Source organism: Suncus etruscus, chromosome 4, assembly GCF_024139225.1.
Source record: "Suncus etruscus isolate mSunEtr1 chromosome 4, mSunEtr1.pri.cur, whole genome shotgun sequence".
NCBI classification, from domain to species: Eukaryota; Metazoa; Chordata; class Mammalia; order Eulipotyphla; family Soricidae; genus Suncus; species Suncus etruscus.
Genome location: NC_064851.1, coordinates 105,221,368 through 105,234,662, shown reverse-complemented (window position 1 = coordinate 105,234,662; position 13,295 = coordinate 105,221,368). Strand labels below are relative to the sequence as shown.

At 53.0% G+C, this 13,295-nt stretch overlaps 1 protein-coding gene across 1 annotated transcript; it reads left to right on the top strand.

Annotated features, from left to right (window-relative positions):
* Positions 1 to 7,192: 7,192 nt before the first annotated feature.
* Positions 7,193 to 12,917, top strand: ING2 (inhibitor of growth family member 2). The gene is made up of 2 exons (XM_049771434.1): positions 7,193 to 7,444; positions 12,089 to 12,917. Exons 1-2 carry the CDS (start codon positions 7,213 to 7,215, stop codon positions 12,757 to 12,759), a joined length of 903 nt encoding a protein of 300 aa, XP_049627391.1. The 5' UTR covers positions 7,193 to 7,212; the 3' UTR covers positions 12,760 to 12,917.
* The last annotated feature ends 378 nt before the right edge of the window (positions 12,918 to 13,295 follow it).

Here is a 13,295-nt window from a genome sequence, read left to right as displayed (position 1 = left end):
ATAAAGAGCTTTAAAAAATGCTATAAGAGGTTGCCCTAGTGTGGGTAGCTCGCATGCTTTCCATGTGTGGACCGGGGCTCAATTCCTGATACCCACAGGGCCCCAAAGATCTCCAATACTTCCTGAGCACAAAGCTAGGAGTAAGCCCTGAACACTGCCCTGTGTGGTCCTACAAAAGAAAAAATTATTATAATACTTCACATAAAAGGTCATTTTTATAATATTCTAAGATCTTTTTTTCTTTTGGGGGGACTTTTCCCCTTTCATGTAATTATTAGTGAGAAAATAAGAATATTTCCTCTTCATTTTCTAGGCGTCAATTATATGACTTGCTGTGTATCCATGGACAAGTCTTTTTTTTTTTTTTCAGGGGTTACTCCTGGCTATGTGCTCAGAAGTTGCTCCTGGCTTGGGGGACCATATGGGACACGGGGGGATCGAACCGCGGTCCGTCCTAGGCTAGCGCAGGCAAGGCAGGCACCTTACCTCTAGAGCCACCGCCCGGCCCCTGGACAAGTCTTCTTACCTCTGGTACCCATTCACAGCTCTGTAGCAGGAATCCTCAACCTCTTCCATAACCTTATATACAGGGGTGCTTGGGGGAGCCCCTACAGCAGCCAGGGACGCCTTCTGAGTTGCCTGGTGTCCCCTCCTTTCCCTGATGCGATCACTAAGGAAGGCTTCTCTCATCTGCAGTGTTTACCAAAAGAAACCTTCAGATATATCATTTCTTCTCTCTCTCTTTTTTTTTTCCCCCTTAAGCCTCTATCTCTGAGCTTCACGTGGCCTCTGCTATTAAGAAGGCAAAGAATAAAAACCTGGGCCCGGAGAGATAGCACAGCGGTGTTCGCCTTGCAAGCAGCTGATACAGGACCAAAGGTAGTTGGTTCGAATCCCGGTGTCCCATATGGTCCCCATGCCTGCCAGGAGTATCCCTTGAGCAATGCCGGGTGTGGCCCAAAAACCAAAAACCAAAAAAAAAAAAGAAAGAAAGAAAGAATAAAAACCCATGTGTGAAGTTCTTTTGGGTTTAGGGCCACACTTGGCAGCACTCAGGGATCACTCCTGGAGGAGGTCCCAGGACCTTATGGGATGCTGGAGATTAAACTAGTCAGCTACTGTGTGCAAGGCAAGCACCCTCCCTGCTGTGCTATTGCTTTGGCCTTGTTGTGTGAATTTGTGTGTGTGTGTGTGTGTGTGTGTGTGTGTGTAGGGGGCACACATGGTGACACTCAGGAGTTCTCTGGCTCTGCGCTCAGAAGTCTCTCTTGGCAGGCTCGGGGGAACATATGGGATGCTGGGGATCGAACATGGTTCTGTCCAGGGTCAGTTTCATGCAAAGCAAACAAACACCCTATGGCTGTGCTATCACTCTGGCCCCTTGTGTGAAGTTCTTAAGTAAAACAACCCAAGCAAGTTGAAGGAATGGGAGAGAAAGGTGGCCCCACAGATTTCCAGGCAGACAAACCCACCTTCCCATCCTCTCCTCCTCTTGAGGACATGAATGGGATCATGTATGGGCAGAAACTTGTATGGACTGAGAGAACATCTAAGAAGCATTGCACCAAGCTTTCATTTTCAGCTTTCTTTTTGGTTCACACCTGGTGGTGCTCAGGGCTGACTCTGGCTCTGCACTCAAGAACTACTCCTGGACATTCTTAGGGGACCCTATGGGATGCCGGAGACGGAAACCAAGTCACAAGAACTGCTATACTATCACTCTGGCCCCTCATGTCCAGCATTCAAAGTTTTCAGCTATTGTTGGGCTAAGCCAGCTGTGTCACTGAAATGTGCACCCCTTCCTCAAGCTAAGAGAGACCTAGAGGGGGACAGAAGTATTAGCCCCACTTAAATTCCCTTCAGGGATCTAGCTCCTAGTTGAAGAGACTGAAGAATTTAGACTACTCTTTCACAGGATTCATTGGGGCACCTTTTGGTTTCACCAGCAAAATCGAACCAGAATTTCCATTTTGAACATACAGACTGAATCTTTTGTAAATGTGAAACCTTCTCCCCTGCTTGTTGGGAACATAACTGCATAATTCAAACCCTTCAATACTGTGACCTAGTTCCCCCCATCTAGATGTTATAAACAGCACACGTAACTATGGTAACCATCAGGGAAAACTGAATGTTTTTCTGGTCAGCGATATGCAGACTTTACCGTATCTATGTTATTTTCCTCTGGCACAGCCGAAGTGGATAATATATGTTTGTTTCTCTTCTGGAAGGAGATTCCCCCACCCCATCATACTGTATTTTCCTCTTTATGACAATGTTCCAGAACTGTCTTTTCATTCTTTTTTTTTGTTTGTTTTTTTGGGCCACACACATTTGATGCTCAGGGGTTACTCCTGGCTAAGCGCTCAGAAATTGCCCCTGGCTTGGGGTGACCATATGGGACGCTGGGGGATCGAACCACGGTCCTTCCTAGCACCACCTCGCTGGCCCCGTTTTTTCATTCTTAACAGTTTTTTTTTTGTTTTGTTTTGTTTTTTTTTTTTTTTTTTTTTTTTGGTTTTTGGCCACACCTGGTGGTGCTCAGGGGTCACTCCTGGCTGTCAGCTCAGAAATAGCTCCTGGCAGGCATGGGGGACCATATGGGACACCGGGATTCAAACCAACCACCTTTGGTCCTGGATCGGCTGCTTGCAAGGCAAACACCGCTGTGCTATCTCTCCAGGCCCTCTTAACAGGTATTTTAAAGGTGGAACAGCATTATAATCCCAAAGCATTATATCCAAGTTGGATAGCACATCCCAATTTTTTGTTTTGTTTGTTTTGGGGCCACACCTGGCGATGCTCAGGAGTTACTTCTGGCTCTTCAACACTCACTTTGGGCAGGATCGGGAGATCCTAAGGGATGTGCCAGGGATAGAACCTGGGTCAACAGCATGAAAAGCAAGTGCCTTACCCACTGTGCTCTATCTCTAGTCCCTCTTCCCAATTTTAAACCTTCACGGTTTAAAGAAAACAGACAAAAAAAAAAAAAGTGCCACACGGCACTAATATTCAATATTTCTAATATTTCTTTCTAACTTTTCTGGTTTTTGGGCCACACACCGGCAGTGCTCAGGGGTTATTCCTGATTCTGCGGTCAGAAATTACTCTGGCAAGTATGGGGTACCCTGAGATGCTAGGGATTGAACCTGGGTCTGTTGCGTTCAAGGCAAACACCCACCCCACTGTGCTATCGCTCCAGTCCTCTATGTCAGACTTTCTGGAATGGATTATACTCTACATGAATTCAAATGCCTACATTTTTAAAGATTATTTATTAACATGAGCTACAATTATATGTCTAAAGGGGGCTGACTTTGAAGTGGGATTATAAACTTATAACATGAGGACTTTGTTTAGAGGATTTTCTTGAATTTATTTGTATCTTTTTTTTTTTTTTTTTTTTTGTGGTTTTTGGGTCACACCTGGCAGTGCTCAGGGGTTATTCCTGGCTCCAGGCTCAGAAATTGCTCCTGGCAGGCACGGGGGACCATATGGGGCGCCAGGATTCGAACCGATGACCTCCTGCATGAAAGGCAAACGCCTTACCTCCATACGAACGGCCCCTGTTCGTATCTTTAACAATGAAGACAAGTCTAACTTTTTTTTTAAGTCTAACTTTTCTAGTCTTTTCCTTACAAGACACAGCTGTCTGCCTCATAGAGATTTAGCAAGATGCTGCAATATAAACCCACAATGGGAATGTATTTACATCCTCTTGGATCAACTGAGATATTAATAAAAAAAGCAAACTAATAAAAATTGACATTCTTTATCTTTTTGTTGTTGTTGTTCAGATTTGGATTGATATGTAGTGATCCCAAATCCCTCCCCTATATGAGCCCTCACAGAAAACCAGCCCACCCCCACCCCCACCCCTGGCAGAAGCCTTTGTCAAATTAATATAAATTGGGCCTGAGAAATAATACAGCAGGGAGAGCACTTGCCTTGCAGGGGGCCAAATCAAATTCAATCCCGGGGCCAGAGAGATAGCATGGAGGCAAGGCGATTGCCTTGCATGCAGAAAGATGGTGGTTCAAATCCTGGCATCCCATATATTCCCCCGAGCCTACCAAAAGTACATCAGAGCCAGGAGTAACCCCTGAGCACTGCCGGGTGTGACCCAAAAACCAAAAAAAAAATTTTTTTTTCAATCCCCGGTATCTGTATGGTTCCCTGAACCCACCAGGATTCATACGTGAGTACATAGCCAAGAGTAACTCCTAAGCATCAATAGGGTTGGCCCCCCCAAAACAAAACTTGCATAACTAAGTACAAGGAAACAACACCTATTTGGGCCAAAGCAATAGCACCGAAGGTAGGGCACTTGCCTTGGTCTTGGTGGACCCGAGTTCCATTCCTGCACTCTGTGGTTCGGCCAGGAGTGAATCCTGAATCATCACCAGGTGTGGCCTCACAAAGAAAAACCCGGGTATTCTTTGGGGGGTGTTGGTCACACCTTGAGGCATGGAGGGGTTACTCCTGGCTCTGGTACTCAGAAATCACCCCTGGCATGGTTGGGGACCATATGGGGTGCCGGGGATTGAACCTGGGTCTTCCTGCATTGGCTGAGTGCAAGACAAACATCCTACCGCTGTGCTATCTCTCTGGTCCTTATTTCATTTTATTTTATTCCTTTAGTCTATTTAATTTGGGGGGGGGGTCACACCTGGCAGCACTCAGGGGTTACTCCTGGCTTTATACTCAGAAATCGCTCCTGGCAGGCTCAGGGGACCATATGGGATGCGGGGATTTGAACCACTGACTTTCTGCAAGCAATGCAAACGCCTTACCTCCATGCTATCTCTCCGGCCCCTATTTATTTTTCTTATTTGTATTAGTTGGGATTTACACAGCAGTGGATGACAGACTGCAGGCATCCAGCCTCCCACCTCCAAACTCACCAAGGGGCCATTGACTCCTTCCTCCCTTTATCCTACCCAACTCCTCAGTGAAATCTGGAATGCTCAGTTACTCCTGGCTCAGTGTTCAGGGGGAGATTTACTTTCACCGGTGTTTCTGATATAATCGGAGTGAGCTGGAAGGCCAGGCCAAATGCCTTCAGGCCTGGGCTATCCAGAATCCTTAGGGCGTTGAGTTTTGGGACAAGTCCTGGAGGCCTCTGCACCAGAGAAGGGATGGGCTGGAACCAGTCCAAGATGCTTCTTAGGAAACACGCCCGGGGGGGCGCTAGCGGTAAGAAGTCTGCCTTGCCTGCGCTAGCCTAGGAGGGACCGCGGTTCGATCCCAGCGTCCCCTATGGTCCCCCAGCCAGGAGCGATTTCTGAGCGCAATGCCAGGAGGAACCCCTGAGCGTCTCCAGGTGTGGCCCAATAACAAAAATAAATTAAATAAAGGATAACACCCTGGGGCGCTGCCCGCCAGGACTTTTAGCAACAGAAAGGTCTGAAGCTGGGGGTGACCCACCGAGCCAGCTGCACGGTGTGGGGCAGCCTGGAGAGCTTTTATTTTTGGGGAGGGGGGTCTTTTGCAACCTCACATTCCTCCCCCAGGTCGTGATATAGCTAGCGGGTAGGTCGGAGGCCACACTACTAGGGAGCAGCTCCTTCCCAAGTGCACCACCAAGGCGCATCCCAGTTGCAGAGCGAGTGAGCGAGCTCCAGGGATAAGAAAGAGCCGTAGCGGGCCGGGAAACCCCGCTTTGGGTCACCCATCACGAGGGCGTTGCATGAACACCGAGTGGGGAGCCCGCCCCCCAAAGTCCCCGGGGGGTTTCCACTTTCCTATCCACTCCCCCGGGGTGCAGCTGCAGCGAAAATGGGGTGCAGGGGGCTCCGTGGCCGTGTCTTCTCCAGCCCGCAGGCTGCCCTGAAGAAATACAGCGTGGAGCTGGAGAGAGAGCATGGAGGTGGGGCGTTTGCCTTGCAAGCAGAAGACGGTGGTTCGAATCCCAGCCTCCCATACGGTCCCCCGAGCCTGCCAGGAGCGATTTCTGAGCGCAGAGCCAGGAGGAACCCTGAGCGCTGCCGGGTGTGACCCCAAAACCAAAAAAAGAAAAAGAAAAAGAAAAAAAGAAATAAGAGCGTGCAAAGGTGATTGCACTTGCACCGATCCGGGGACCGCACCAACCCTTGGGGACTCCCCGCAGCTGCAACCCCCGGCTCCCGGGCGCGCGCTCATCGCACCATGCCGAGCGGGGGGTCACCCCGCCGCCGCGCATGCGGGGGAGCCGTGCTCGCGCCACGCTCGGGCAGCGCAGCTCCCGCAAGGCCTCCGGGATCCCGGGCCGGCCGGGCCAGCCGGGGCCTGGAGGCCGGCAGCGGCCGCTCGCTCACTCGCTCGCTCCAGCGGACCGATGGGCCGAGGTGGGTGAAGGATGGGTGACGCGAGAGGCGGGGGGCCCACCGGCGGGGCTCGGGGTCAGCCTGGGGCCGGGGCCGGGGAGGGAGAAAGGAAAGAAGGAAGGAACCGAGGAAAGCAAAGCATCATCGAGGCCCGACGTCGCTTCGGCAGCCCCGGTTCCACCCCGGGAAGGGCGGGCTTGACAGCGCGTCCCCTTTAAGAGAGGGCGTGGCCACGCTGCCGTTGGCCCGCCCCTCGCTCCCGGCCCCGCCCCGCTCGCCTTCGAACCAATCCCAAGCCGGGCCGAGCGAAGGCGGGAGAATGCGAACGTCGGGGCCGGGCGGCAGGGGCGGGGCCTGGCCTTATTTGGAGCGAGTCCCGCGCAGGCGCAGGAGCGACCGCGGGCGGAGAAGCGGAGAGGCGGAGGGGCGGGGGGGGAGCTGTCGGTCCAGCGAGCGACTCTCGGAGCCGGCGGCGCGCAGGGCGAGCCAGGCAGCCGGGCAGGCTTGGGGTGGGAGTCCGGACCGCGGCGGGTCTTGTCATGGGCAACCGGGCGGCGAGCCGGCCCTCGGAGGTCAGCCGGGAGTGCTGAGGCTCCGGAGCCCGGCGTCCAGCGCCGCGGGGGTGCGACTGCCCAGACTGCCCGGGTCCGGGTCCGGGCGGGGAGGAGTGGCGGGAGCCCCGACCTCGCCCCGCCCCTGGGCTGGGCCCCGCGGGGGCGGCCGGTGAGGGCTGCTCGGGGGTTGGGGGCGAGCGGAGATCGCGGGGGGCTGGGGGGCGGGGGGCCTCGGCGGGGTTGCGGAGCCCCGGGAGCGGCGGCCCGTGGTGCATGGGCGACCCGCTGGATGCGGCGGCGGCGGCGGCGGCGGTGGCAGCAGAAGCAGCAGCAGCAGCAGCAGCAGCAGCAGGATGTTGGGGCAGCAGCAGCAGCAGCTCCAGCAGCTCCAGCAGTTCCAGCAGTTCCAGCAGCCGCAGCAGCCGCCGCAGCCGCACCTCTACCCGTCGGCCGCGCTGCTGAGCGGGGAGCGCAGCCGGCTGCTCAGCTGCTACGTGCAGGACTACCTCGAGTGCGTCGAGTCGCTGCCCCACGACATGCAGAGGAACGTGTCGGTGCTGCGGGAGCTGGACAACAAATATCAGGGTGAGTGGGGGCCGAGGCGCGGCGCGGCGGGCCGGGCAGGGGGAAAGGACGCTCGGACTCGCACAGAGCGGCCGAGCCCAGCTGCTTCGGTGACGGACGGCCCAACTGCACCCGAGGGGGGAGGTTCGGATGCTGCCTGGGCCGGGGGGCCGGGGCCAGAGACAGAGAGAGACAGACCGACAGACCGACCCGCCCGCCCTGCGGCCCTGGACTCTCCGTCTCGTCTCCCCGGACGGGGGGCCCGAGACGGGGAGGCCGGGGAGGTCTCGCTCTCTTCTCTCTTCTCTCTTTCTCTCTGTCTCTCTCTCCCTCCCTCTCCCCCCCCGCGGCGGGGCTCGAAAGGGGGACGCCCGGCAGCTCCCTACTACTACTACTACTCGCTGAGCCGCGGCTGCAACCGGGGTGGCGGGGAAATCAGCCATTTTAAGCCGCGAGCTATTTGGGTTGAACGCGCTGGCTGCCCTGGCCTGCCCTGCCCTTGCTTGCCGGTGCCGCAGACCCTCAAGCTGGGCCGGATCTTCGGGGGCCTGGGTCCCCTTCACCCCCCAACCTCCCTGCACACACACACACACACACGCCGCAGGGTGCCCTCCTTCCACCCCGCAAGCAGATGCAAGGGATGGGACATGTTCGGGGGAAGAGAAGGGACGAAGAAGGGCGGCCTCCGGGAAGGCTTATCGCCGGGCACGGGCTCGGGCCCCGGGGAAAGTTCGGGGTGCCCCCCCCACGGGCTGGCTGGCTTGGCTGGTTGGCTGGTTGGTTGCCCGCCCGGGCCACCGAGGGTTAAAAGGGGAGGGGTCTCCGCGGGCGACGAAAGAGGGGGCGTAGCTTCTGCGTGTGACGTCACGAGGACGAGGGGCGGGGTCCTGTTCTACCTCTCGTCCCCTCCCGCCCGGAAATAGGGCTGTTCTCTGTGCGCTGGCCGGGGCCGCCCCTCGGGTTCCCCGGCTGGGTCGCCGTGCTCTTTGGAGTTTTTTTTATCTGTGTATTTATGTGCGTGTCGGGAATTGGTCGCCTCTTGGCTCGTCGCGACGGGGACACGGGCAAGCCCAGCCGGAACCTTGGCGCTGTGACTCTAGTTCTGCGCAGGCGCTGGATGGTACGTCACTTCCGGTCCCTAGCGGAAGTGGGCCGGTTGCTCGGCAACGGCGGGCGTCGCTTTAACCCCTGGGGCCCTTCTGGCTCAGTGGAGCGGAGGAGGCTGAGAGTTCGCCGGTAGGAAGCAGCCCGGGCCCCAGCTTGGCCTCACCTTCCTAACGGGAGGTAGTGGAACTCTCCGCTGTTGGCCGGAGGCGAAGGAGCTGGCCGGTTTTGATTGCTTTTACTAAACCCTGAGTCTAGGAACGGATCGGACACTTAAGTGGACCCAGTCCAACAGAGTTGACCTAGATACCCGCCTCCTCTGCTTCTCTGCAGGAGGACCTGACCCTGGACTTGAATTTTTATTAAAAAACAAAAAAAGGTTGGGGATGGGAGGGAAAAAGAAAAAAAAACCCAAAGGATAAAGACATTTCTGGAGTCACCTTGGCCAATCTGTATGTAACATTTCATTGGTGACTAGTTTCTTACTTTAATTAAAAATAATTTTTTTTTAGTTTTTGGGTCATACCTGGCCGAGCGCAGGGTTAACTCCTGGTTCTGTGCTCAGAAGTCTATCCTGGCAGGCTCGGGGAACCATATGGAATGCTGGGATTCGAACCCGGATCCGTCCTGTGTTGGCCGCGTGCAAGGCAAACGCTTTACCAAGGTGCTATCTCTCTGGCCCCAATTTAAATATTTTTACTATTTTTTTAAAATTTTAAATAAAATTTTTTTCAATTGGATCACTGAGTTACAGTTACAAAGTTGTTCATGATTGGGTTTTAGTCATAGAGTGTCCAACACCCATGCCTTCACCAGTGCTTATTTTCCACCTGACTCGTGTTTGATCTGTATTTTCTGCCCCCTGAATACGTCTGATTGATCTGCGGGGCACAGGATTAATACTGGCTGCTCACTGTGCTTACATTAGGTCCAGAACATAGTCTCATTTAATCCTCACAGTCACCCTGTGAAATCGACATTCGACTGAGAATTGTAAAGAGGACCAATAAGTGGAGTGTATTTGGCTTACTGCCTGGCTAATTGCCAAGGGGAGGAGGAGGGAAGAGGGATAAAGAGAAACTGGCCAAGATAAGGAACCCAGAGTAGAACACTCAGGCTGCTAACCTGGCTAGATTCCCAGCATCCTATAGAGTTCCGAATTCATCAGGTGTGATCCCTGAACACTCTCTGCTCACTGCGGTGTGTGCCACTCCAAAAAGCAAAACAAAGTGTGTGTGACCAATTTTCTGTTCCGAAAAAGCTCTGCAGTGGCGTTGACCACAGAAACAGAGCACATCATTGAGTTGTGAAAAGAGTTCTGGGGATAGGGTGTTTTCAGGTTGTGCAGGGGGGTTTGGAGAGAGAGTTCTGGGGGTAGAGTGTTTCAGGTTGTGTGGGGGTTGGAGAGAGAGTTCTGGGGGAAGAGTGTTTACTTTGTTCATGGCCGACCCAAGTTCGATTCCCAGCAACCCATCTGGTGCCTGGGCCCTGCCAGAAGTTTTCCTGAGTCCAGAGCCAGGAGTAAGTCCACAGTCGGGTGGGTCTCAAAGCTTGAAATCTTACCCTACCCCCCCCCAAATTCTGATCTATTAACTTCAAACTCCCACTTACTAAATATAGAATATTTAACATGGAAGAACTCAGGGTTTCTAGCATGCCAGGGATCGAACCTAGGCCAGTTGCCTGCAAGGCAATCGCCTGAAGCCCTGTACTCCCTCTCCAGCTCTGTCTCCCCATCTCTAAATATCTAAAATCTTCCACACTCCAGCCAGCCGCTGCAAAAGCAGGTTCATTCTGTGGCTGTCAGAACCAGAACTGACTCTGGAATTGACTACCATTCTGAAAACGATAATATTCTAAATTATCTGCTGGATCAAGTACAAGAGCCTTCATAACTGATATGGGGTGGGGTAGGGGGAGATGGTCCTGGTAGCTGTTTGGAAGAGAGGAACAATCATGTCCATGCTTCTGGCCCTGTGCAGCCCTGTTGTGACCTAGTGAACCCAGTTGTACTAGACCATAGTCCCTTGTGTGGACTCCGAGCTTTCCAGCTGGACTCCAGCAGAACTGACAGATAAGTCATCCAGAGGTTACCTGAGGGCTCTGTGATAAAAGTGCAGCGAGTTGCTGGCTGCTGGAGCTCCGGCTCCAAGGATTCTTCTGGTGGGGAATTATCCTCATATGTGGTGTCCTTTTAAGTAACAGTGTCATGAATAGGAGCTTCTCTGATTTCTAAGTGTATTTATGGGACAATTTGGTTTTTTATGGGAAGTAAGGCTTTGGGTTTTCTTTTGTATTGTTTTAAATTGGGTTTAAGTTGTTTCAGATTTAATAGAGTGGGTAAGAAGCTCACCTTGCATATTGTCAGCCTCGATTTGATCCCCCCAGCTCTCCATAGAGTCCCATGAGCCCTCCAGGATTGAACCCTGATTGGAAAGCCCTGCACACTGCTGGTACCACCCAAAAGAATGCCCTCAAATAAAATAAAAACACATAAAAGAAGAAGGTATTTTGGGCCCGGAGAGATAGCACAGCGGCGTTTGCCTTGCAAGCAGCCGATCCAGGACCAAAGGTGGTTGGTTCGAATCCCGGTGTCCCATATGGTCCCCCGTGCCTGCCAGGAGCTATTTCTTTTTTTTTTTTTTTTTTTTTGGTTTTTGGGCCACACCCGTTTGACGCTCAGGGGTTACTCCTGGCTATGTGCTCAGAAATCGCCCCTGGCTTGGGGGGACCATATGGGACGCCGGGAGATCGAACCGCGGTCCTTCCTTGGCTAGCGCTTGCAAGGCAGACACCTTACCTCCAGCGCCACCTACCCGGCCCCCAGGAGCTATTTCTGAGCAGACAGCCAGGAGTAACCCCTGAGCCAAAAAAAAAAAAAAAAAAGAAAATTAAAAAGAAAATTGGGACCGGAGTGATAGCATAGCGGGTAGGGCATTTGCCTTGCATTTGACCATCCCGGGAGCAACACAGCATCCTATATGGTACTCTGCCTGTCATTAGTGATTTCTGAGTGCAGAGCCAGAAGTAATTACTCCTGAGTGTGGTCATTTGTAGTCCCCAAACAAAAAACCGAAATTGGGGACCAAGTTAATTCAGTGGGTTTAGCCCAAAGTATGCATGCTGGAGACCCCAAGTGGGACCCCATTATCTCAAGCATTTCAGGGAACAACCAACGACCTCCCTTCACTGTCTCTCCCGTCACACCTCAGCACTGAGTGCACAGTGCAGCCTGAGGGGGAAAAAATAGATTTAAAAAAAAAAAAAAAAAAGACCAGTGTGGCCGGAGTGATAGCACAGTGGTAAGGTGTTTACCTTGCACGATGATGACCTGGGACGGACCGGGTTTGATCCCTGGTATCCCATATGGTCCCCCAAGCCTGCCAGGAGTGATTTCTGAGCACAGAGCCAGGAGTAACCCCCGAGTGCCGCTGGGTGTGGCACAAAAACCAAAACTAAAACCGAATACAATCTTTTTTAGGCTGTGATTTTTTTTTTTGGCTTGAGTAACTGGAAAAGTCGCATGGCCGCACCCACACTAACCTTCCCCTTCTTTTGTAGAAACATTGAAGGAAATTGATGACGTCTATGAAAAATATAAGAAAGAAGATGATTCACAGCAGAAAAAACGCCTGCAGCAGCTCCTGCAACGGGCACTCATCAACAGCCAGGAACTGGGGGACGAGAAGATCCAGATCGTCACGCAGATGCTGGAGCTGGTGGAGAACCGGGCGCGGCAGATGGAGCTGCACTCGCAGTGTTTCCAGGACCCGGCTGAAGGCGAGCAGGCCTCCGACAGGGCCAAGCTGGATTCAGGCCCGCCAGAGAGGTCTTCGCGGAGACCCCGGAGGCAGCGCACCAGCGAGAGCCGAGACCTGGGCCACATGGCCAATGGCCTGGACGACTACGATGAGCAGCCGCCCAAGGAGAAGAAGCCCAAGTCGGCCAAGAAGAAGAAGCGCTCCAAGGCCAAGCAGGAGCGCGAGGCTTCACCTGTGGAGTTCGCCATTGACCCCAACGAGCCCACGTACTGTCTATGCAACCAAGTGTCTTACGGGGAAATGATCGGCTGCGACAACGAACAGTGTCCCATCGAGTGGTTCCACTTCTCGTGTGTGTCACTCACCTACAAACCCAAGGGGAGGTGGTACTGCCCCAAGTGCAGGGGAGATAACGAGAAAACCATGGACAGAAGCACGGAAAAGACGAGAAAGGAGAGGAGAGCGAGGTAGTGAGGCCGTTGCCGTCCCTCAGGCGAAGGGGGCCCTTGTCTTTTATAGAACTCTTTCAGAATTTGCTTTCTGGAGATGTTTTAGGGTAAAGCGCATAAGACTATGCAATAATTTTTAATCATTAGTATTAACAGTGTATTAAAAGTTGTTGTACTTTGTCTGTGACCTTAATTTTCTGCACTGAAATGACCAAATATCTTCAACCAGGTCATCTTCAAAAGAACCTGCTGAAAGGAACAGGGAATAAAGACAGACAGGGTGTTAGGAAGGCCTGGAAACCTCCACAGACTTTTCGGTTCGGGCCTGTTTCAGCTTCACTTGGAATATTGGTGGGGGTGGTGGGTGGAAGGGGCACCAAAGTTTGGCCAGCTTTTTTCTATTCGACCTCCTTATAAAGGTTTAAGGCAGACTTGGGGCACCTACCAGTTACCTCGGTAGGTTGAATTTGAACATCATCCCAGGGAGAATCTCTTTTTCCTTAGCTCCCCTTGTTCCTCTCTGGTCTCCTAAGACTTCGGGAGCTGGAGAGAACATCG

Excerpts from the sequence above, each read along its gene's own strand:
- ING2 (XM_049771434.1), top strand. The coding sequence starts at position 7,213 with ATGTTGGGGCAGCAGCAGCAGCAGCTCCAGCAGCTCCAGCAGTTCCAG. Across the intron at positions 7,445-12,088 it reads GCTGGACAACAAATATCAGG|AAACATTGAAGGAAATTGAT; the intron begins GTGAGTGGGGGC and ends CTTCTTTTGTAG.